This window comes from Artemia franciscana, chromosome 3 (genome assembly GCF_032884065.1).
Source record: "Artemia franciscana chromosome 3, ASM3288406v1, whole genome shotgun sequence".
NCBI lineage: Eukaryota > Metazoa > Arthropoda > Branchiopoda > Anostraca > Artemiidae > Artemia > Artemia franciscana.
The window spans coordinates 21,738,533-21,765,045 of record NC_088865.1 but is presented as its reverse complement, the minus strand read 5'-3'; the positions used below and the strand labels follow the sequence as shown (position 1 = coordinate 21,765,045).

The window sequence follows — 26,513 nt, the reverse complement described above, 5'->3', positions numbered from 1 at the left end:
TGACACTGTTGACAGACCGTCTCTTTGGCTAATCCTGAAAGCTGATGGCCTACCCACAAAGATAGTCAGCCTCTTCAAAGAACTCTAAAGCAACACAGAATGCGCCATCCTGGTTAACGGGAAGTTTTCTTCTTCCTTCCCCATACAAAATAAAGTACGGTAAGGATGCGCTGCTGCAGATGAGCTGTTTAACTGCGTCATTGACCACATCCTGAACGAGGCGTGCCATGCCCAACCTTTCGGCATCAGTTATGCCAGGAGGATTCTGTCCGATGTCGACTTTGCGGACGATGTAGATGTCCTTAGTGACAATCTCGCTCAACTTAAGTCTGCACTCGAGGTGCTCTCCTCCACAGCTTTTAGAGTTAGGCTGCAAATCAACCGGAAGAAAAAGAAGATCATGCCTATAGAAAAGGCCACATCAGCAACACTCTCAACTGTTAAGATTAACGGCCAAGCTGTCGAAGCGGTAAGGCAGTTCACACATCTCGGATCAATTATATCCTCAAGTGGCACACTTGACGCTGAAATCTCAGCCAGATCAGCCATGGCAAGCTCTGTGTTTGGATGACTCCTGAGAGCAGTCTTCCACAAACTGCAAATTAGCCTCCATATCAAACCTCGAATTCACAACGCCACAGTCTCAAGCATCGTGCTATACTCATCTGAGACATGACCAATAACCAAGATACAGCTAAGAAAGGTCGAGTCCGTTCAGACTAGACACCTGCAGGGAGTCGAAGGCTTCAAATGGTATGACAAGATCCGAAATACTGAGATTCTGAAGACCTTCAAGCTGGTGAATCTCTCTACCCAAGGAGAAACCCACTCTCTAAGGTGGTACGGCCACTTATTCCGTCTTCTGCTAAGTACCCCCACAAGGATCATTTCGGACTTCAATCCCTTGGAAAATGGCTTGAATTGTCCTCGAGGAAGGCCACGCACTAGATGGGCTGATGTAATAAACCAACGCCTGCTCAGACGCAACATGAATCTAAATGAGGCCCCATCCTTAGCTCTGAACAGGGCTACTTGGAGAAGACTGACAGCACTGTCAACCAGTTCCCTCTAAGCTGGCAACCCTGCTGAGCAAGAGCGCTAAGTCAAGTAAGTCAAAAGTAAAGACAGGGCTCTAGCCACAACGAGACTGATTGGAGAAAACTGGTATTTGCTCACGTTAACTGTTGATACACTGGATAAACAATTTTCCCATAAAATAATATAGTTTATCTGTAGTATCCTTGTCTTATGCATTTATCTGAAATAACAGCGAATACTTTTTTTTAAATATTCACGAGGAAATACAGAATACAATACATTAATTTAGGCATGAAAGGCAGGGGAATAGGCACGGAGGTAGGGCTCATGATTAATAAGGGAAGTTTTAAGTCTTGCTTAAGATGGGAAGCTACTAATATTGGAATTCCAGTTGCTTATTTCGCGACTAAAAAGTTCAAGATATAAGTCATAGCAGCATATTTCCCTTTAGAAACACCTGATGGATGTAGTAATGACTAAGACGAATTTTACCTACAGCAACAGGAACACATAAATAGGATCCCAGGTAGAGATACAATTTTTTTATCAGGAAATTTTACTGCCCAGGCTGATAGGGATGGGGATAGTTGGAATCCTAGCTTTGGCAAATTTGGTGTAAGAAAGGAAAATAGCAACGGTTATAGACTGCTGCAATTTGTTTGTATACCAATCTAGTTTTAATCAATTAGAGATGCCTTTAGGGGGGACAGGACTTTCCCCAGGTGCTGAAATTTTAGAGACACAACTTCAAATAAATAGTCTACCAGTTATAGTCACTTTGTAGTTTTTGAATGTTGTTTTTATTAAAATAAAGTAGAGGGCGCAGCTGGCAGTATGTAAAAGCAAATTGAATCCGAGATTTTCACGGTTCCCGTTTGATTTATCACCAATCCTAAAAAACAAAAGCAATTAGATCGAACTCAATTAGTTTTAAAGTTGTTTGTGATATTTTGTATTCAAGTTTTCTTAATAATCAAAAATTTGTTAATAAATGAAATTTTGTTAAAATTTGGCCTGAGAATTTTTGGGAGACAGGGGGATGGGATACTAATCAAGATTTACCCCTGGACATAAGATAGACCAAAACCGCCACTGTAACCAATGGCAGTATCTGCTCATAAAATGCCCATAATTTAATATGTTGCTTGCATGATAAGAATGGCCGATATTAATTATTTTAATATAAATCGAAGACTGGAAAGATCGATACAAGGTAGTAGGTTATACAGAAATGCCTGTTAAACGTAAAGATTACAGTCCAGTGTCTAGAGCTAAACTAAAGCTGAATTTTAGGATGGTAACTATCTTCCGAAATGTTATGACTTTCACAAGCCCCAGGATGATATTTTGAGAGGAACTTTTCAGGAACATATGAAAATGCAACTGGAGAGTCCAAGATTTGAAAATATTGAAGATGAATGGAATAATTTTAGAAAAATAGTTAGTGAAGTGGTAGATAGTGTCTTAGGGAGAAATTTTCTCATCAGACCCCTTTAGTCCTCAGCTCTACAGATTATTAACAGGTATTTGATCAGCCGATACAGGAGCTATAGTGAAGATCCTATTCTTGTATAGTATATCAGATAAATAAATTAAAATGATTTAAGCTACGTACAAGGAAAACATTGCTACGGTTAAGGTAAGAAATGAGGTTAGCAGTTGGTTCGGTGTTGAATCAGGAGCTAATCAGGGTTATATCTTATGTCCATTTGTATGGATTATTTTAAAGAAAACTCTCCTAAACAACCCTGCAAAGGCTATGAGAGAACGTGGAATCAAATTTGAAGGTAAGACTCTCCTACACTTCGATTATGCAGATGTTTTGAGCGCACTAGTAGAACTGTGACAAAATTAATGAATTTTTGGGGGTTTGAGATTTCAGGGCGCAAACACTGGTAAGAAGACTAAGTCACTTAGCCTAAGAAACTAATGAAGATGATGAGGGGATAATGGATAATGAGAAGATCGAGAGTGGACCGCTTGACATGGGTAGTATTATTAGTAAAGACCGTGGATGCAGTGAAGTTGTATCAAGTAGAATAGCCAAGGCCCAGTGTGTGTATTTTCACGGTTGAAAAAAGGCTTTGAAGAATAGGTAGATAAGTCTACAAAGCAAAATTAGGACATCTGACAATCAGTGTTAAGAAGACTAAGTCACATAGCCTGGGAATAAATGGATGTGAAGTAATATGAGGTAAAAAGAAGACTTGACTTACCTCGGTAGTATTATTAATAAAGACACCCTTTGTTTTTTTCACAGTTAAAAAAGTTTGGAAGAATAGGAAGATTAGTCTGCAAAGCAAAATTAGGATATTTGAAACTACGGGTATGACAGCTGTCAAGTATTTTGTCATGACAGTTAATAATTCTTTTAAGCCTCAAAGTAATGAACTTTTTTCATTGCCAAAGTTTCTTTGTTTTAAGTATCGTATGCATCCTGTAGAGCTTTTGTTAGAAAATGAACATATGATCATTTTCAACTAGGCTAAAAGTATGTTTTAGACTGTATATAGTGAAGTCTGGGGATCTAATTTTCACCAGGTGAATAAAAGTATGGCTCGAACGGACCCACAAAGTAAAGGCAGTCAAAAAAACGTAGATGGACCATCAAAATACAGTCGCTCTTAATGTCTATCTTATGTCCGTTTTGCAGCCATTACACTAAAAACCACACAATCATGCGCCTGCGTCATCTATTTATTTTAAGCCATTCATCTGAGCTTTACGTGACCAGCAGGAAATGAAACAAAAGATGTTAATTTCCTTCGAAGTTTGAATGAAAAAAAAACAGATACAAAGGCTCATAATTATTATCCGTTTTGAAATTAAACAAAAAACAACATAATATTTAGTTTAGAAGTAGCTTTTTGCAGGCAAAAAATTAGAAACATTGCACGGACTAACGGAGCTTCAATCTAAATCTCTGATTGTTCTTCAATTTAACTTCTTCACCAGGAGGAGAGAACCTTAACATCAATTCTGGTTTCATTTCGCCGTACTAAAAACAATTTTTATTTAGAACCGTGTGCTTTTTACTTGCAAAATCATCAAAAACAAAAAAAAAGAAAGCAAATCACCATAATAGCCGAGATAACTGAAAAGAATTAATAAGAACAGACTGACTGTTTAATATATAATAATTTTTTATAGTATTCCTAAAAATCCCAGCCGTTTTAGACTTATTAATTTTAAAAAATAAATGTTTAGAACGTTTTTGTTTCCAGCAAAGTGTAAATGACGTTCTGACGTTTAGAAGTCTTAAGGGGCGTTAATGCTATATCTGATTGTGATAATTTCTGTTCGTTTTAGGTTTGAGTTGACTATTCGTTGTAATGCCTGTTCGTTTTGAGTCTCATTATCCGTTGATATTTATTTCTGTTCAATTAATGTTTTTGTATTTTTCCTGTGACAGCTTTTATGTTAATATGGTCAACAAAAAAATGCGTGCAAAGTCATTCTGTGGATAGTAAAAGCCCATTAAAGAATTCCAAAAGTGGATTTTGCACTCTTTTTTCAGCTTTGACGAAACTTGAGTGGTTTCCGAAAAGGTTTATTGCACACGTGTACTTAAGATTCACAAGGATATATATTTGTTTCTGATTGTTGGACCATTTATGGCTAAACAAGTCTTCTCCTATACATATTCTCATGTTACTAAGTGATCTGTTTAACGACGTCGGGATTAAAAAGTGTATTCCCTTCTTCCGGTGTTTCCATGTTAGAATGGGTGGAATTTGTGTTTGGTGTCATTCAGGAACTTAACTAGCTGTGTCGCTTTTTCTTGCAGCTATCGATTACGTCTTTTCTCGTTTCAATGATTGGTTCAAATACGTTGGTGATTTGTCAACACATACTGAATGTCTTGCTGAGGATTCACACGTTGTGTCTTTTTTGAACCACATTTTCCGAAGATTTCAAATACGGTGTATGACAAATAGCCTTCGATTCAATGAAAAAAAATAAATCAGAAGTACAACTGGCTAAAACGCGGTTTTTCTTCTGCCAGGCCGATATACAATTCTGTTTTTTCTGCGACCACCTTAGGAGTTACATTTAGTGTCAACTATTTGTTCACTACTTATGTCCAAAAGCTGGTGAAGAAGTGAAATTGCGCTTTACGAACATTGGTTATCATGCGTCGATTAGGTTTTCCCGTTTACAAACTGTAAATAACATACTTTATACATTTTTAACCCTTCTGGAATATCCATGCCCCGTAGGAGGCCCGCAGACTCACTGTTTTGAGTACCATAGGAATGATTTGGCAGGATAAAGAAGCTATCATTTATCATGTTTTTTTGTTTTCATATTTTGGATGTTTTCTTTCTCTTCATTAAGACTTTTTTTATACACATAAGCGACTTATTGATTATTTTTTTTTCTAGCTGGTCATATACAAAAAAGAATTGTTTAAAAAGCCTAGTGGCTGATTTCCCATAGCTTAATTTTTAACCTGTATTTTGTCATATGGGGATATTTTTTTTTTGTCCATTTTTGTTCTTTCTTTTTTTCCCAAATTTGTGGAGTCCTGCATTTCCTGATTACAGTGTCACATTTGAAAGAACTCCCTTTCCATCGGTTACTTATTCTCTTTTTTTTCTCCTCTCTATTTTTGTGAGTAGAGGTTTTTTTGCATTTTATATGGTCAAATGATCAACAATTTAAATAGTGACGAAAACCACACTGCCTTTTTAGAACAAACAAACACATTTAAAAACAATAAGAAAACTTTTTCTTAAGACGCTGTGTTCAGAAAAATTGTCCGTATTGTTTCTAAGAGTGCTTTTTTTTGTGATTAATAAGTTAATATTTGAATATATTTTTTCGTGATTTCCATCTTTTAGAAGCCATAGAGCCTTTATGGGGAGCTTATGATGATATTAAGTTGTGGTTTTCCTCTTTTATTTTTTTCGTTTTTTTGTTTTTAAAATATTTTTTGGTTGAAATTGACAGGTACCCAAGATTAACTTAACAAAAGAAATGATATCAATGCCTAAAATGAGCAGAGATTAAATCATACGAAGCCGAACTCGAAGCAAAAGAAATTACCATGAATGGATAAATGAAGCCCAAAACGAATCGAAATTGAATGAATAAGTAAAATCAATAAACTAAAAGGAACATAACTTACTCTGAACAAGTAAATGAAGCCTAAAACGAACAAAACTAAAACCAATAGTCAAGTTTAACTTAAACTGAACATTTGTTACCTCAAATGAGAAATAGATTGCCCCCTCCAACTACTCAAGAAGATTAAAGTGTCATTTAAGCAATTTAATAGTGCCCAGAGGACAAATGGAAAACCTAGACCATTAAATGTGACAAAACCAATCTGAGCAGCTATGGTAAAGGGTATTGAAAATTTGTCCTAATCAATGATAAACGAAAATGAAGAACAAAGAAATAGACGGTTAGAATACTTGTGTCAACGACAATTAAGACAAATCAAAATTGAAAGTAAAGAACAAATAAATATCCGGTAGGAAGATAAACGACAAAGAAAATCAAAACGAGTGAAATAAAGTGAAGAACAAAAAAAAAATGTGCAGTTACAAGACGCACGACAATAAGGAACAGAATGAATCAAAAATGAATGTGAAAAAAATAAATAAGCGGGTAAAAGATTTGCAACAGAGAGAACAAAAAAAATGTGCGGTCACAAGATACATGACATCGAAGATTAAAAGTGACAGCAAGAATCAGAACACGTTGAAATATTTTGGAAAATTGGCTTAGAGATTTAAGAAAGTTTGAGAAAATTCGTTTAGAGATTTAATTTTGGGAAAACGTTCATACGAGTAACGTCATTTTTATAAACACACTCAAGAGAATAAATTACATAATTTCCCTCCCAGGAGTAATCGTGTCGTTTTTATTTCTATTACGCATTCAACAGTACAAAAGGAAGATAGCTCAATATAAAATACCAATTGTAATGAATCTATTTACGAAAGGGGTTTCAAGTAGTTTAGTAATGCCTAGAGGACAAATGAATAACCAAGACCAACAAATGTGCCCAGACCAATCAGAGCAGCTAAGGTGAAAAGTAGCGGGAAAAATATGGAACTAATGATAAATGAAAATGAAGAGTAAAGAAAGATACAGTTAGAATACTTGCATCAACGACAATTACGAGTCAAAAACAAAAGTGAAAAACAAATAGTTATTTTGTATATGACCAGCTGGAAACAAATAATAAATCGCTTATGCATATAAAAAAAAGGATTAACGATGAGAAAAAAATCTAAAATATGGAAATAAAAAAAGTTGATAAATGATTACTTCTGGATCCCCGCCAAATCATTCCCATGGCACCCAAAACAGTGAGCTTGCGGGCCTTCCACGGGACACGGATATTCTAGAACGGTTTAAAAATGTACAAAGTATGTTGTTTACAGTTTGTAAACGGGAAAACCTAAACGATGTATGATAAACAGTGTCCTTAAAGCGCAATTTTACTTCTTCGCAAGCTTTTGGACATAAGTAGTGAACGAATAGCCAACACTATATGTAACCCCTAAAGTGGTCGCAGAAGAAAAAGAATGGTATAGCGGCCTGGCAGGAGAGAAACCGAGTTTTAGCCAGTTTTACTTCTTATTTTTTTTTTTGGTTTTCATTGACTTGAAGGCTGTTTGTGATACAATGTATTTTGAAATCTTTGAAAAATGTGGTTCAAAAAAGACAAATCATGTGAATCCTCTTCAAGTATTTAGTAAGTGTTGACAAATCACCAACATATTTGGACCAATCATGGAAACCAGCAAAGACGTAATTAATAGCTGCAAGAAAAAGCGATACAGCTAGTTAAATGCCTGAATAGCACCAAACACAATTTCCACCCATTCTAACTTGGAAACACCGGGAAGAACGGAGTATACTTTTTAATCCCGACGTCGTTAAACAGATCACTTATTAACATGAGAATATGCATAGGAAACGACTTGGTTAGCCATAAATGGTCCAACAATCAGAAACAAATGTACATCCTTGTGAGTCATAAGTACACATGTGTAATAAACCTACTTGGCCAATGAAAAACCACTCAAATTTCGTCAAAACTGAAAAAAGAGTGCAAAATCCACTTTTGGAATTCTTTAATGGGCTTTTACTATCCGCAGAAGGACTTCGCATGCATATTTTTTTGTTGACCGTATTAACTTAAAAGCTGTCATAGGAAAAATACAAAAACAGAGTTTGTTGCTTTAAAAGTGTAAAAATGGAAGCCCCGATAATAAAAAAAAAGCAATCGAAAATAATGGGAAGGTATCTGAAGCCTTAAATATCATAAACCGAAGTTTATATCAGAGAGCCTTACATACCATAACGTCGCTCCGAACGCTTAAAAACCTCACTAGCCCAATCTCGGGCTGATAGCATAAATGTGGCCCTTAGTTTGTCGGCTTGACCAGAAGCAGTCTGTACTGACTAAAGTAACAAAGGAATTTCAATTGTTGTCATCTAGTTGACCGATTCAAATTTCCCTCCAGTTTTTCTCTCAATGAATGACTGATTATTGAATCAATATAGTAAGTTTTTAGCAGTATATTTGGTATAATTATGCAGCTTTGTACTCCTTTTGGAAACTTGACTAGCTCCTGAATGTCATCTCGTGCCATCAAAGGCTAGGCTATTTGTCTTCTGCTCATTTAGCTTCTCTTAGCATAGACTCTAATAGCCTAGGCCCACTGGACTTAGTTTAGGCTAAATCTTGTTGACAGAAGATTTTGAACCGTCAAACTAATTCAAATAATACTGCAATATTAAAAAAATTCCATATTCTAAACCTTCTGTTATCCCTTCCTGCCCAATTTGGTGATGACTGGCTTTATGTTTTGAACAAGGTAGATTTCCAAGGATACCTAATTTAAGGAGTTGATGTCAAAAACAAGCTTTAGGAATTTGGCATCCTTCATTTTCATCTAGAATATGATTTAGCCCTAGCCTATCCATCTAACCTTTCTTTCATTATAGCCCTAGAAAGTGGGGTTAGGTACAAGTCAAATAGTTTGTGTTAACAAACTATGGTGAGGAGTGACCCAGCTCAATAGTAACCAAAACTCTAAAAACAGAATTTTGATACCAATAGTTACATCATGAGGATTCTATTTTTATATTGATTTTAAATATATAAGTTTTGTCTGGTTTAGTCTTACCCTTCAAAAGTCACAAGCCTGATAAAATCCACCTTATTTTAGAAAATAGGGAGAAAAATCCCCTAAAAGTCATGGAATCTTAACAAAAATCATACTATCAGATTTAGGCTAGTGTATCAGAGCACCCTACTGTAGAAGTTTCAAGCTCCTATTTACAAAAATGTGGAATTTTATATTTTTTGCCTTAAGACAACCCTTATATTGGGTTGTCTGTACAACCCTATATATATTGCTCCAAGCTGCAATTTTAAGGTAATTTTTTAAGGTAAAGACAGATCACATAAGACAATTTGACAATATATATATATATATATATATATATATATATATATATATATATATATATATATATATATATATATATATATATATATATATATATAAATCAGCCAACCAGAGTTATAAGCCTAATAGTAGAGTCCAGCTTTTTATTTTTTTTTTACCAGGTGAAGTATCTCTTCTCATGAGATGTATATATCTCTTCTGAAATATCTCTTCTCAGGAGATATATGTATCTCTTCCCTTCTGCAAGAAGAGATGTATCTCTTCTCACGCTGCTGCTTTTCAAAACTTATTCAAACTAAAAGCTCATTGAATTTCAGTGTCACTATGTGAAAATTCACTTTTAAGTTGTTGCTATCCTTTGTCTTGTGAGCAAGTTTTTACTCACTCCACTTCTTGTCAAATGAAAGTGAATATTTGTCCAGATATTACACAAATAGCCAAATTCCCTCAAAAGTGTTGATTCATCCTTTGAAAGATTATTGGAAGGACTGGTAGCAATCAAGGTGTAACATACAGCTAAAGCAGGTAATGGGAAAGCTAGAATGTGGAAGAGTAGTAGCCTAAAACAGCCACACTACAAAGTAGCAGGAATTCTCTGTTTATTTAGAGGACCAGATTAGGGCAAAACTAATATCACAGCTTCAGAATGCTTGTGACTGCCAGGCTGCCAATCAAGATTGTTTTCCCAGAATATCAAATGGTGCTTTTTGTAGTTGTAGTATGTTGGGTATGCCTTATTTTTATAATACCAATAGCATAGAGTGTAGAACTATATCCATAAAGCCCACCCCACCTTATTCCCTATCCACCCTTACCTCCCCATCCCCCCTTACCTATCAAACTCCTCTCCTACCCAACCTACTAGCCATAGTAAAATTTAGTAAATCCCCCCCCCAAAGCATAATCTTTTAAATTCTTTTTAAATTGAGGTACATGTTCCACCACCCTAATGCTCAATGGTAGCTCATTTCATACAGATGAACCAAGGTGTTTCATTGAAAATGAAGACCTGGTACCAAAATGCAAATCAACAACTATATTATCACTTTGCCTAGTTCCATAATTATGCAGGTCTCTATTAATTTGGTAACTAACTCTTAAAAACATCAGGGGTTAAACCATTCATATACTGAAACACAAATACTGCAGCTTGGTAATCTCTTATATGACCTACATTAAGGAGCTTAAGGACCCTAAAACAAGCATAGGTGTCATACATATCCTGGACATATCTACTGATTCTATACTGCCAATGTTATACCTCAGACTTTGAATACTATACTCTACTAACAGTATTAGAGTAAACATGCTACAGTACTTTTGATAAAATAGTGTATTAAAAATATGGGGTTATGGTATTTGGCTCTAACAACTTATTTTTACTTGCATGTCCCTCACTGTAGAAGACATGAAACCACATTTTTGTCCACTCAAATACATCTGAAGCAAATAATAAATACACCAACAACCAAAAAAAAATACCAACCCCTTATGTCAAAGACAACAAAGACATGCCCCTCTAAATTAAAAAAAAATGGTGTTCTGCTTGGACAGTTTTTTGTACAAGAAACTGATATCACATATTTTGGTCAGCTCATCAAAGATTATTGATCAGCTTTGAAAAAAAAAATATCTGTCTTGGTACAAAAGTTGATTTTCTTGATCTAGGCCAACTTTCTAATCTCACCAGTGGTGTTGTTTTGGGGGCAAGGGAGCAGTTGCCCCTCCCAATAATTTGGAGAAAAAGGGAAAGCTCCAATTTCTTTGGCAATGAAGCTAGGTAACTATCACACATCTTAAGAACTTTTTGATTTTAGTCCAACCTTGATTTGAAACTGGCCAACCTTGTCCCATCTCCTGATCCAGATGTGATGGGAGCTTCTTTGCTTGTACCTACAATTTCATTTGGCAGTATCATAAAGAGCCATTTTCAGTCAATAAATTCTCACAAAGAGAATGAAAATAACAATGCACCCAGTTGCTCTTGAGTGGCTGCTGGGCTCCTGAAGCATGGGGGTCCTGCCATGCTGCTGTGGCTCCAAACTCTGCTCTGCACAGTTATGGTGCACTGAGATCATTCCAAAGGATTGGCAGGCTAGAATAATTCTGCCACTATAGAAAGGAAAAAGGGTCCAAGATCCAATACTGTAATTACTGAGGCACAATGTTGCTCTCCATACCTGCTAAACTGTTTGCAATGACCAACATCAACATGTGCTCCAGTATACTTGAAAGAATAAAAAAGCAGGATTCATGCCTGGATGTTCTACAAGCAAATGGGTATTCACTCCTCTGCAGCAAGTGAAAAACAATGCAGGAGTTTTGATAGAAGGCATATATAGGTTTTGACAAGCTCACTGCTGCTTTTGACTCTGCTTCTGATGCTCCAGTATACTTGAAAGAATAAATAAATCAGGATTCATGCCTGACTGTTCCACAACCAAACAGGTATTCACTCTGTAACAAGTGATAAAAAATATGCAGGAGTTGAGTTCACTGCTGCTTTTGACTCTGTAAATAAGAAGTTACTATGGCTCATACTCAGAACAACTGGTCTTGGAGAGAGAGAGGTATTGCACTCTCTCTCTCTCTGAGAAACTATGTAAACTAACATCAAGCTGTGTCCATGTCAACAGGAAACATAGCCAGCTATTCAGCATTTGCACAGGAGTTTGGCAGGGATATGATGTAGCTCCATAACTATTTAATTGCATCATTGACTGCATGATGACAAGGACGACTACCCAACTGAACTTCAGCCTGAAGTTCGATGACAGACGTTTGAGCAATGCTGACATTGCTGACGACTTGGCACTCACAACAAACACCATCAAAAAACTTGGTGCAGCACTGACCAAGATAAGAGAAGAATCTAGCAAAGTTGGACTCAACATCACCTATAATAAACGAAAATCGTGTTTATTGATCTACACCATCTCAACCACCCCCTCCTGCAGTCAAAGTAAGCCGAAACCAAGAAGCAGTTGTGAAGGACTTTAAGTTCTGTGGTTCAGTTCTGTCAAGTAATTTATCAATCAAGAGCAAAGTCAGTACATGAATTGTCTAGTCAGTCTCAATAAAATTTGGTATAACCCTGTGGAGAACTGCATCAAAGATGGGGATAATAAATGCATCTGCAAGCTCCATCCTACTAAATGGCACATAAATTTGGCCAAAAAACCACCATAGCTTTAAGGAAGCTGGATGCAAGTCAATCCAAAGGACTCCAAAAGATAGAGGAATGTTGCTGGTATGATTTTGTCAGCAATGTCAACCTCCTGTCTTGTGCAATGAATTTTCCTTCTCCCTGCAAATTGTGCAACCTATGCAGGGGTCATCTCCCAATGGTAGAAGAAATGTCATGTTGCATCATCTATGATTTCAATTCAATGGCTGCCAGGGGGAAAGGACCACATGACCGTCCAAAAATAAGATGGGCCAATAGTGTACATCAGTTACTAAGCAAGACAGCAATAAGACCTGAAGATACACCTGCGGCTTCTCAAGACCAGGTGTCCTAGAGGAGGATGGTGGGTGCTCTTTTGACGCTGGCGCCAATCGGCAGGAGAATTAGGTATGATGTAGCTAAACTCCTCTGCTGCTCATTGTGATTTGCTCCCTTTTTATGAAAGTATAATTCTCATCTGCCCTTCTCAGTCATCTGAGGTCTTTGATCTTTTATCCCATTATTATAGTCTACAGTACGTGTAAACGAGTAAATAAGATGAATATTTTAATTTAATCACTTGTTAAGGGATCTAAACCTGTCAGTGAATTTTTATAGACCTATTGAACAGGCACAGTACAAAATTAATAACTATACAGATCCTACTATATAGGTGGGGCTAAAATAACCTATACACATCAGGGTTGAGGGAATCCACCTGAAAAAATTGTGAAATAATGGTATGCAAGTTAAAAATTTATCCTGCCCTTTCCTGTCTGAAGCAATTGTTTGACCTGTTGAGCAATAAAAAGATAAAAAACTTTTTTGCTTTGCTCACAATCTGTACTCAAGGATTCTTTAAAATCTCTTAGGGAGCCTGAGAATAGCCTCCCCCCATGCTCCTTATTTGCATGCATGGTTAAAATGGGTCTCCCTAATATTAATGTGCTTTCATTATTTTAGAAGAGCCAATCATTAATTAATCAGGAAGTGTCTTAAAAATTAGAGCTGCATATCGCAGAAACCTTTGGTCCAAAGGACACATAAAAAATACAGAAGAATTTGGACAGAAAGCATACTTTTTTTTCAGGGTTTTCATCCTCTTTTTTCCCTTTTCAAAAATTACCTGATACCTATCTATTTAAAGTTTAGAGTATACTCGTATGTGCATCAGTATAAAGTATGTAAATCTATTTTTCTTTTTCAGGTGGAAAATGACAAGTTATTGATGTTGTTTCCTCCAAAAAACAGGTATGACTAAATACTTTGTAATCTACTTTAATTTCAAAATCAACACGTGTATTCCGATGAAAGTAAAGAGCCCTTTAAAGAGACAGTTAAATAAGCCATTCCAGTTCTGAAAGTTGGTAATGAAAAAAGTTAATCTTGTTTTTATACCTTGCTCTTGTGTTAAAGCATTCAATCTTGATTCATAGTGTACCTTTCTAGAAAAGTACACCAAAGCCCCAGTAGCCTCAAATTGTAACAGGATTATTTGTTTGGCAGAGGAATCCTTTTTATTTTTCAAAAGTAGATTTATAAGTATTACTGTGGGGCTATTTTATATGTTCAGCACTAAACCTGCAGCAAGGGATCCATTGATGAAGTCAGAAGCATATCAGGCCTTTGTCTTTAACTAAGTCATTCGGCTCATATTGGGGTATAAATCATAGTTTTGAGTAAATGACTTATAGCCATCTGCATGTCCGTACATGGAAGGGGGCAGAGGTTTTTCCAAAAAATCTCTCTAGAGAAATGTTGATCTAAAAACTTTTCTACTGCCCTTTCGTGTCTAGGTATGGGTCAGAGATGCGTGTGCATCTTTGGTCAAGTCAAATTGTTTGCTATGAAAACTGTTTAATCTCGATTGATTGCATTGAGGCTTACTCACTTCCATGGTCCTATTTTTCTTCAGTCACCTTTTGTGTGTGTGTAAAAGGGGGATTTTGTCGGTTTTTTTCTTTTAGCTCTTTTGGTTGTACATTTTTCTGTCAATTTATGTTCAGCTGTTTTAGTTTTATTATCTCAGTTACTTTTCCAAATTTTAACGTTTTTGACAGTTTTGGTTTACAGTATAGTGGAGATCATTGTCAACATAGTTGCACTTTCTCTCTTCTTTAGAGGCAGGCGAATTTTCACGTTTTTCTTCTCTTATCTTGTTGATCATAATGTCTAGCCATTGTGGTTTGAACTTATTTGCATAGCAAATCTGCTGGGTATTGTTTATTTGACAAATGTTATGTTGTATAGCAAAGGGCTTTCTTCATACAAGCTGGATATTAACCTGCTAAGGATCCAGTCACCACCAGCGTTGCCAACACGGTGCAATTCTACTGTTTTTGATACAATTTAGAGGTCCTGGTACATTGCTGTTCATTTGGAAATTCTTGGGTGTAATCATATTTCTCGGTACATTTTGGTTTTACTGGCTCCTTTTTGACTTTAGTATATTTTAGTTTACTAAAACTAAAAAATATATTTTTTAGTTTTGACCGTGTATCTACGCTGCCGAAAAATTTTAATCCCAATTTAAATCACGTACAAATTAAGCATTTTGAACAGCAAGGTTTGGCAATCTTGTTGTAGTAAGGTTTTAGGTTTCGTTCATTCATTCGTAGTAATTTCTGTTCATTTTAAGTTTGACCTATTATATGACTTTATTTCTATTCTTTTTAAGTTTTAATATTGCTCTTTGGTTTTCTTTGAAAGTAGAGAAGTATTCAGAATCAAATTGGCTTCAGATCTTTCTTGCATGCTTTAAAAGAAAATCAACTGCGGGAAATGCAGTTAGGGGAGTTGGTATAACATTAAAAGCAATGGAGGAATTACAAAAACCAATATTCACACTTTACGCTGCCGAAAAATTTTAATCCCAATTTAAATCACGTACAAATTAAGCATTTTGAACAGCAAGGTTTGGCAATCTTGTTGTAGTAAGGTTTTAGGTTTCGTTCATTCATTCGTAGTAATTTCTGTTCATTTTAAGTTTGACCTATTATATGACTTTATTTCTATTCTTTTTAAGTTTTAATATTGCTCTTTGGTTTTCTTTGAAAGTAGAGAAGTATTCAGAATCAAATTGGCTTCAGATCTTTCTTGCATGCTTTAAAAGAAAATCAACTGCGGGAAATGTAGTTAGGGGAGTTGGTATAACATAAAAAGCAATGGAGGAATTACAAAAACCAATATTCACACTTGTGAGCGTCCAATCCAGGTTCTGGTTGTTCCGATTTAGAATACTTTTCTTTCAAAATTTTTAAAACGAGTACTAAAACGTCGGTTAAAATCGTTAGAAAAATTCAAATGAGGTTTTATTAGCCAGACAGAGTTTTGAAGTTGGTGACAAATGCTGCTGATCCTACTTGTACTTTAGTTTTTATTCTCCTAATTGTCAATTTTAAAACGCAAATCATTAATATATGCTAACATATGAGAGTCGATGAACAAATGCCGTAGAAATGCACATAAGTTACCTGAAAAGGGAATTCAAATAACTAAAAGACGGTATTTACGTGGCATGCAAAGTAAGGGCCAAAGCTCATCCCAGCAAAACAAGATCTTATTCGAGGGGAGCTACATAAGGAATTTTTTGGTCACTTTCTGCTGATTATTCACTCACATTCTTTATTTTTAAACTTGTTGCTTGCTTCGCGTAAAAATTGCATACCAGTATCGAACATCTTTTGTATTAGAAATTGAGCTCCCATGTTTTCAAACTTTCTAAGACGCATATGGTTATATAAGTTTCAACTTCAATTTTCATTTTTTGTATCCACGGTACTGTAAATGTAAAGCCATGCGATGTGAAAAAGGGATTTCAAATGCTTTAATTTTTAATCTACTAATTTTGTTATCCCTAATTTTTAATTTAGGGGTTAAGCATTATATAGTTTATTATTCACAAGGGGGGGGGGGTTAGGTTTAAAAGCAAAGACTTCGAAATAGACAAGTCATTAATATCTATGACAAATATTTCCTGACCCCTGATTCAGAAAAGAGTGTACACTCAAGGAATGGAACTGTCAGGTCTGGGCTCCTCAAAAGTGCGAAATTTTGCCATTATAATTCGTATATGTTTTTTGAGTTTACCTGTCTTTTTGGGTCTATTTTGATTTTGCCCCTCTCCACAATCTTGTGCTATATTTTTGAGTACACGGCAATTTAGCAGGGACAGCGGAACCTGTAATTGGGTATTTATTTAGAGCCTATTTTTGAAGCCATTTGTTTTGTTTATCTTTTGATTTTTGGCCCAGGTCAAAGGCTAGAACGCACGAATGTTTTAATTGCAGCAATTTAATTCATACACCCGGAAACTAAAAAAAATGGTATTTGGGAGTTAGACTGGGAGAGGCTAGGATATATCATTGCCTTAATTGGAGTCATGCTATAAAAAGTTGGAGCAAAGTAGCCTATTTTACCTTTTAATTGTTGATTCTTATTCGTTTTTCACAATAATATGCCAAATAATGATTTTACTCCATTTATATGGCTTTTAACGATGTTAATGTACTTCTTTTTAACTAATCGTCTTTGTAAAAATAATCCACTATAATCCAGGATTTTTGTTCGGGGGGGGGGGGTCCACAAATAAAACTTTATTGGGCATCCAAAATGTGTTTTTATGTATTTTTATTAAGTTTTTACGAGTTGCACAAATATTTTTTTAGGGGGAGGGTCAAACCCCCTAACCCCTCCCCCGAAAAGGGCCTTGATTATAAGTAATATAATTCCTTTCTTGAGTGCTTAATTACCTGTCTACCGATCAATTTCATGACCTGCTTACTTTTGGCAGATTTAATTTATTACGAAAGCTTAAGGACTTTTTCTCTAATGACTGACAGTGTTTTGCCACGTATGTACTTGTTTCATTTCAATCTACAATTTTCATTTTGTAAGTGTAAGTTGAAAACAGTTTGATGTTGTAATTCAATCTGATGACATGGTTGGAAATGGTGAGTCTTTCTTTAGAGTTTATGTTCCAGGCTATTTGAACAGACGCATTAGCATGGTATAATAAAAGGTTTTTAATGCGTTAGCTTTTATACACAGTTACACATACATCCGCTCTTAGTGGGGGAGGTAGGGAACGTTTGAGCAGTATTCGAGTTCTTACTTATAATAAAAACAAACTGTATGAAAGATATATTTTGTTTTCAATAAAACGTAAAGCACACTATCTGTTAGTTTTTTGGGGCTGGGGGAGGGTTGAGAGGAGTCAATAGTATACTCATTAGAGATTTTTTTCTTTTCAGTTTAAATTTGGCTTCATTGTTCATTGCAATTTTCGTTTATCTTAGGTTTAATTTCTTCATTGATAGTAATTAAATAAAAAAAAAACAAGTTTTTTTTTACTGAAAGTAAGGAGCGACATTAAAACTTAAAACGAGCAGAAATTACCCCGTATATGAAAGGTGCTGTTCCCTCCTCAACACCCCGCTTTTTACGCTAAAGTTTGACTCTTTCTCTCAACTCTACTTTTTAAAACAGTAAAAACTTTAGCGTAAAGAGCAGGGCGGTGAAGAGGGAACAGCACCTTTCATATACGGGGTAATTTCTGCTCGTTTTAAGTTTTAATGTCGCTCCTTACTTTCAGTTAAAAAAACTTGTTTTTTTTAATTTAATTTCTGAGCGTTTTTTAGTTAATCCATGTTTTGATTTCGGCTCCCCGTAGGTGAATAATTAAAGCGAAATTTTATATATTTATTTATTTGGCTAAATGGCTATCCCATAGTTTTGATCGAATGATTTTGAGAAAGAAGGAGGGGAGAGGAGGCCCAGTTGCCCTCCAATTTTTTGGGTACTTAAAAAGGCAACTAGAACTTTAAATTTTTTACGAACGTTTTCATTAGTAATTTATATACGTAACTTACGAATTAGCTTACGTAACAAACTTCTATATTTGTATGTTTTTATTACGTATATGAGAGGATTCGCCCACTCGTCAATGCCTCGCTCTTTACACTAGAGCTTAAATTTGTTCCCCTGAATCACAAAGGCCGTAGAATAAATAGTTGAAATTACTAAAAATACTTTAGCGTAAAGAGTGAGGTATTAGGACGAGGTGAGCCCCTTATATGCGTAATATTTTCTGTTCGTTTTAAGTTTTAATGCTACTCCTTACTTTCAGTTGAAAAAACTTTTTTATATTTATTTTTTCATTGTTTTTTTTTTTAAATAATGCTAGAAAATACTGCGCCCTCTTCATGGAAATCTTCTTCCCCCATGAAATATTCCTCCATGGAAAGTTCCTCCCACATAAAATGGCTATCTCAGAATTTTGATCTGACGACTTTTGGGAAAAAATAAGCGTGGGAGGGGGCCTAGGTGCCCTCCAATTTTTTGGTCACTTAAAAAGGGCAATAGAAATTTTCATTTCCGTTCGAATGAGCCTTCTCGCAAAATATTAAGACCACTGGGTCGATACGATCACCCCTGGAAAAAAAAAAAAAAAAACAACAACAAATAAACACGCATCCGTGATTTGTCTTCTGGCAAAAAATACAAAATTCCACATTCTTGTAGATAGGAGCTTGGAACTTTTACTGTAGGGTTCTCTGATACGCTGAATCTGATGGTATGATTTTCGTTAAGATCTATGACTTTTAGAGGGTGTTCCCCCTAAATGTTTCAGGCTCGTAACTTTTGATCAGTCGGACCAAACTTGATGAAACTTATATATTTAAAATCAGCATTAAAATGTGATTCTTTTGATATAACTATTGGTATGAAAATTTCGTTTTTTAGAGTTTTTGTTACTATTGAGCCGGGTCGCTCCTTAATACAGTTCGTTACCACGAACTGTTTGATTTCCACTCGCTTTAGATTTGACAGTTTATATAAACGTGATTTCCTCTTCAATGGTTTTACATTCGCTTTAAATCTCACGGGACAACTTTCTTTTACTTTAAGTTCTGTTCGTTTTTAAGTGGGAAGTCTAGCTACGGCCCGACACTTTGGCTGGGGAAGGGGATGTATTTTTTTCCAGAATCTGTACGTCTTATCAGAAGGGGGCTACCAGATTTTAACCAAACTTAGTAGGAATTAAAAGCTAGTGTTCTAGTTGTGTTTTTGTGTTATCTGGACACAATTTAACCTCTGTTGGATATAAGGAAGGAACGTCTTAAGTTCTTACCTTTGGGGTATCCACTAGAAGGGATAGTTGGATCTCCATCTAACTTGAGGGGAGGTAAGAGTTGGTGCTTTAGCCCTACTTTTGGGAGATCCGAACTCGATTAGTGTTTCATAAGGATTATTTTCTTATGGAATATAATCCTTTTGAAAGAGTATTGTCAGATTTTCAACTTTGTGTAAATTAAGATTCTTAGTTGCATTTCTTGAGTCAATTTGTAAATGAATCGACTTCCTTGGGGGGGGGGTGCACTATTGTTTTGTCGTGGAGAAATTTTCCTTGATCCCATGGCTTAGGCTTCAACTTTGTCGGAAGTTGTAAAAATATCCCAATTGTGCCTTTTCATTGTCCCCGGGGGGGGACCATGCTCAATTGGGCCTTTGTCAAGAAAGGACTACGTTCTAGTCGTCTGTATCCATCAGAAGTTCAATTGTTAAAATTTGGTAGGGAATAGCAACTAAGAATTTCGTTGCATTTTAAGCGGATTCTAGTCCAAAGTGCAAACAATTGACTCATTTCTCATAGCTACTGAAAAACTTCAGCAAGTCTTGGTACCGAGGGTCTTGTTGATTGTCGAATTTATATATTACATCACTACCTCCGTGATTCTTCCCTCCTTAAATCGAAGCTCATTTAATGTAGAAAGCTGTGTAGTTTTACATGATCATGTGTATAAGGCGTATACAGGTACACAGGAACTTTTTAGGAGGGAGGAATACAGAAACCTCATGAATTGAATAAGAAACGCCCAAAAATGGGAAAAATTTATGCTTTTTGGTTGTAGGGCCTAAGCCCCACCTTTTGTGTACGTCTCTGTTTCAGTATTAGTATACTTTTCTAGGATATATGATATAACTGGCAAGGTGATAATTTGTTCCCACCTTTGTGACTATAATTTATTTTAGCAACTTTTAAGAATTCTACAAAACTTGCACTGTTTTAGAGATGCGTTAATGAGGGGAGTAAAAACAAATTAAATGTAAAGAAGTTCTCATAGTCTTATGTTTTAGCATAGACTTAGTAAAGAGCCTTGTGTTGCCCAAGCGTTATTTTTTTCGATCTTATGTTCGTGGAAAATTGAGGTAGGGCTCATTCGATCGCAAATGCAAAGTTCTAATAACCTTGTAAGGGGTGAAATTCAACTAGAGGGTAAACTAGTTCCCCTTTGACTCCCTATGCGCCCCTTTCCAAATCAATCCTCACGTACTCTCCTCTCCAATGCCCCATAGTTCTCCATAAGAACAGTCTGATTTATGGACGGTCTTTATTATGAATTATATTATGATTTTAGTCTCATGTTGGTAACCATCTGTTTTAGAAATTCGTAAAGACCAGATTTGGTAGAAATCAAGCACTGTTTGTGGAACTTATGCTCAATTTGTTTTGATTTTGGATGTGTATTGCAATATGGGGGCTCATATTTATAATTAGCAAACTTAGAAACCCTTAACTATCAATGTCGCTGGAAATGAAACACTATTTTCTGAATTTGTTTTTCATATACTTCATGAATTTTGTTTTGCCAACACTTAAATGGGCTGTTTTACCAAGATATTTTTGAAAACCTTATAGAACAAGTATTCAAAAAAGCAATGCTATCATTTACAGAGAGTCCAATAAGAAAGCCATCTTGGGTGTTACGAAAAGGCTGCGGTGCAACACATTCAGCTTCTAAATAACTTAAAGCATTATTTGTTTTAACTACTAAAATACCTTTAAAAGGGTTGTAGAATATCATGGTATCAAAAAACGAAATTCAACAACAAACTGAAAATATGTTTTATTTATTATCCTACAAGTAACCAAAGATGAACAAACAACTAAGCTAATGTCCATTAAGAACAAACATGCTCATCATGACAGAACTATCTTAAAGGTAGTCAAGGACTCATCACATATCATAACCATCATTATCACCATCAGTTTGGTATACATTTTGTCGATCCTCATCATTTTGACAAGCACTGCTACACAATCCATGCAGGTTAAGCAGTTTGTTTTGCAAGAACATCTGTCGGTAGAAAAGTCATTTTGTATTGACAGGTTACCATTTCAATGATGGCCTTTGAAGCTGAAGGAGGATTTGTCATGGTTGATTTCAGCTGGCCATCAAACTTCTTGTGGTAGCCACTGTTCAGGAGACCTATCTGGTGATCCTGCAGAGCAGTACTGACCTGGCCTCATAGTCTAGCTTGGATGTGGATTCTCAGAACATGTTTTCGTTTGGCTTCAAGGCTAGGAAATAGTTTATCGCTTTCTGCCATATGCTTGCAGAAGAGATGCCATGTAGTTCAGATATGTTATTGGTTTAGATTATTTTTGTGGCGCAGGCGGCGCAGATAAAACGTGCTAAAGTGACCAGAATAGTTTGGTCACTACTGTCTCTGTTGAAACCATCTGCAGAAATTTTAAAACATGATAGCAAAGACACAGAATGCTAGCAAGGTCTTTGCTCTTTCTTCCTCTACTGCCCTCCATATCGGCTCTATCTCCACTACTCCAGACACCGTGTATATGGATGTTTTTTCAGTGTGAGATCATAGTTTGCATTGTCAAACACTAAGATATCTGTCCTTTGGAGAAAAAAGAACCCTGTGCATTTGACTGGATTTGCTGTGATGCCAGGACAGTCTGGTGGACCAACAGTGATCCACCAGATTCGTCATGATTTTTATCATGAAAGAGTGAGTCTTTGTTGCTCACTGTATGCCTTTAAAAACAGGTAATGATTAGTTTTCGTGAAGTACTGTTGTACTCCAGTTTCCCTGCTGCAAGTTATTGGGTTAGTTTTTGTCTTGTCATGTGAAAGGAACCAATTGATTTGGAGGCTTTTTATGTTTGTGTTATTTCGGACCAGATGCTGGATTATGACTCTTCCTTGCCTTCTTTTATCCCTGGTGTTTAGTTTTCCTTGTGTGTGTCAAACACGAGATGATTTCATTCTAATCTTGTGTTAGAGTCATCAGCCTGTAATTGGCGCATTTACTGGCATGTTTGGCGGTCATAATAGTTGCTGGCTGCTTTGACAACTTCTGCAGAAGAACCATTGGGTTATCTTGTGACTTTAACAGACGCTTGTAAATCCTATCCTCTGGTGGATGATCTTCTTGTGGATTTTCAGTCATTGTAACTTATTGAGTTGGTGGATCAACGTAGATTCGTCCAGGTATCGCAGGATTGCACCATGTAGTTAAAAAAAGCTCTCGGTATCAGAGTGAACTCACAGTTCCCAATGGCCTCTTGCTTGTTGATGCCTCTACTAGACTTGGCCTGGATCATTAAATTGCCATACAAATCCTTATTCTCCTTGATATCTACTGTCTTTTCTCGGAGCATTGTTGCGGTTTACTTGTTTCGATGCATGACCGTCTTCTTCTTTACTTATCCTTCTTCACTGGTGCCCATAGGCTGACCTCTTCATTTATTCGCCCTGAAACATATTTTTCATACAGCTTCTGATCAGGCACATCTGCATTCAAAATTGATGGTTCATATTAATCAGGGATATAGGAATGAGTGATTACACTGTACGGCCTCCTTTAGAAGCAAATGAATCTCCATATTTCAGAATAGCCTTCTTAACCTTATCGATAGAACAATGCTCACTATTGACAACACTTGGCCCATGGGCATGGTGCTCGCTGATTTGGTCACGCTTCAGGTCAAACTGACTCTTGAACGCTTCAGCTAAACGAGAGAGCTCTGGAGTAACCAGGAAGAATCTGTCTGGCATTTGCATTGTTTAAGATGTCAACAAGTTCAGACTGTATTTTCATCAGCTTGCTCAAATGCTCGTATGCATGGTTTGTTGCGGTTGATACAAAGAGGATGTTGTTCTTAGTGACAACAATATCGCCTGCTCGTAGCTCACCGCAGGCTCCTCGGTGATTGACCTCAGGTAGTATATGTCTACGATATATCTAGGCCACAATCGTTTGTATTTAATCTTATCAAAGGCAAAGAAGAGCTTGCTTAGTTGCTCCTCGGTTTAGAGATGAACCATTCCAGGTAGTAGCAACAAAGAACGAAAATGATTCTACTGGATGCATACATTTCATCACTGCCTTGAGCATTGCATTCTTGGATCTTTGTGTTTCGCATTTTGAAAAACTTTGAGGACATCAGGTGCAGTCACGGTCTCTTGTAGAGTGACATTTTGTTTCCCAGACTCAGCTTTTGTGTGCTTGCTCTCATCAGAACAGGTGGTTTCAACTCACTGCGGTGCCCTCAGACATACCTCTTTCAATTGCTGGTTTTCCTTGAAGAACTCCGTCGCCATTTTTTAGAGAGCTTGGTGTGAATAGGTCTTGGCACGAAGAGCACGTTTGTAATGGTTAAGTTCCAGGACCTGACTTGTTCTTGTTGATCAACAGATGTGAGCTTATATCCAGGTATCATCATGTAGCAGTTTTAGTAGAAAGTAACCACATGATTACCACGAGTCAGTTCATTTGAATCAATTTTGTTCATATGTTTTGCATAGTACAGTTTTCTATGATTTGGCATAGATGTTTAACAATAATCATGCAAGCGAAAAACATAAAAAGTCAGGGTTATATAGCGGCTGGAGAAAAACGTTGCAACACCACATATTGGTAAAGTATTAAAATTGAGAACATATGGTGTTTGGTGGATTATATCATTGATTTTCTTGACCCCGAAAATGGTATTTTAGCAGTTATGTTTAATGCTCAAGGTAATTTAGAAGCTAAGATATTGGCAAAAATATGTTTCTCTGCAGCCATTCTGTAACTTTCAAGACGGCTGCCATATTGGAATCTTTAAATGGAAACGTTGTTTTCTAGAAAAATATGCCCTTACTCACATCGCTCTTTACCAAGTTAGCGCTTACGTGTTGAATGTGACATCTTACTATTTCTTTCGAGGATGTAATTCTTTTCGTTTGGTCCTGGCTGGATTGACAAAAAGCAGAACTACTCGACTTTATTTGTGGATAGAAAAAAAAGGGCTAAATTTGAAATGTTCCAAAATTAAGGACAAAATAAAGTGTGTCAGTGGGTCCAGTAAATTGGATTATCACTTTGCTCATTGTAAAAAATTAGCGGTTCTTAAAAAATACTCTTAACGCCTAAAAGGGAAGTCAAGGAGTCAATTAACCTTAATTTCTAATAGAAAACTTGTTTAAAACCGGTCAAGATATTTAACAGCTCCAAGCAATACATTTTCGATATTTTGCCAGGCACTTTTTTATTCAACTCTTTCTGTGTAATGGATAAAACCTTCAAATGTCAAATTTTCAAAGAAAATAAATACTGTTTACAGGTGATGCTATGGCATTCTTCCCATACCCGTAACACTAGTACTATTGCCCGTTTGAGGGCGGGGTAGTAAAAGTATGAACTGTTAGGTTTGAGCAGGAAAAGAGTTACTTTTCTTTCATGAATTACTTACAAAAGACTAAAAGTAGTAGAATTAAAACATTTCTAAAAAATTTTTAAAACGCTTTGATCTCCACATTCACTAAAAAGTAAAAACAAAGAGTTCCCCTGCTGCACGGGAAGCTTAAAGAAAATGGGGGTATTTCCGTATCCATGGAGGGGGGGTCGGAACCCCCCCCCCCCAGAACTTGTTGTTCGACTTGTAAAAAAAAATACATATAAACCAAATTTTTTATGCATTTTCTAAAAAAAAAAAAATTGTAACCCCTCTCTCCACAAGAAAAAATTCTGCATATGGCCATCTGTAGGTGTGTCGAGACATCTATTTCAATTGTTCGAGAACGTCATTTTATGTATTGACAGCCAATATCTGAATCTCTAAGACACAAACTGAAAAATATGGCCATTTAATATCCATGCGGGGTCCTGTGGTGGCCCAGTAGGTTTGACCTTAGCTTGGTAATACGGGACCCAGAGATCGAATCATGCTGCAGCAATGCACTGCAGGGCCGACGCAGGGACCTTAGTAGTCAACAAGCGTCGTTAATCTGATATAAAAATATAATATCCATGCGGGGAGGGGGTTAGGGAAGGTTGGACACCCCCCACCCCCAATAATTTTCGTCGACTTGTAAAAATGTAATAAAAATACATATAAACAAATTTTTGATGCGTTTTATAAATTTTTTTTTTCGTAACCACTCTCCCCCTGCACATGGCGTTGCATGGGAGTGTAGAGACACCTTTTGTAATTGTTCAAGAACGTCTTTTTATCTATTGACAGCCCTACACTTTCAGTCTTAGCTTAAGATTTTCATTTTATGGGTAGTTAAAACTATTATACTTCTTATATGTTTAGAGATAAAGTTCTTTTAAAAAGTTATTTTTTTTGCATTCTGTTTTACAGTGCTGGGAATTAGGACTTATACAAATATGGCGAGTATTCAACAGAATAAGAGCAACCAGAATCGGGAAAATGGTAATACTCGACCTGTAATGAAGAAAAATGGACTTCAGCAACGATCTGCTCTTTCATCTGTAACCAGCAATAGGACACAACCAATTAGAAAAGTTAAGGTATGTCTAATTCTTATATTTCTTTCTTGATGTTCAACCTAGAGGTAACATTTACAACAAAAGAAAACTTCAACACAACAAAACAATAGAAAATGTATAAAGTCTAATATAACAACTTACTGAACGATATGCGGTTGTTGAGACCTCGTTGGAAATTTGCGCTGGAGTTTTTGAAGATTTATAACTTGGAATCATCTCTCAACAGGCAATCATGAATCTGCCAGCTTTGGGCTTTGTTTGTTCTTTATTTTTTTTTTTTTAGAATT

The 26,513-nt window shown here is 36.2% G+C and overlaps 1 protein-coding gene across 3 annotated transcripts in view; it reads left to right on the top strand.

The window, feature by feature from the left end:
* Nucleotides 1-8,476: 8,476 nt before the first annotated feature.
* The window catches only part of LOC136025010 (cyclin-A2-like), a 48,475-nt gene continuing 30,438 nt past the window's right edge, over nt 8,477-26,513 (top strand). For 2 of the 3 annotated variants that reach the window (XM_065700638.1, XM_065700637.1), the window contains exons 1-2: nt 17,485-17,594; nt 26,078-26,247. In XM_065700638.1, coding sequence (XP_065556710.1) covers nt 17,582-17,594; nt 26,078-26,247 — 183 coding nt within the window. In that variant the 5' untranslated portion in view covers nt 17,485-17,581. Of the gene's footprint in view, nt 8,565-13,849; nt 13,894-17,484; nt 17,595-26,077; nt 26,248-26,513 lie in introns of those variants that run through there. The other variant, XM_065700639.1, reaches the window with a different exon arrangement.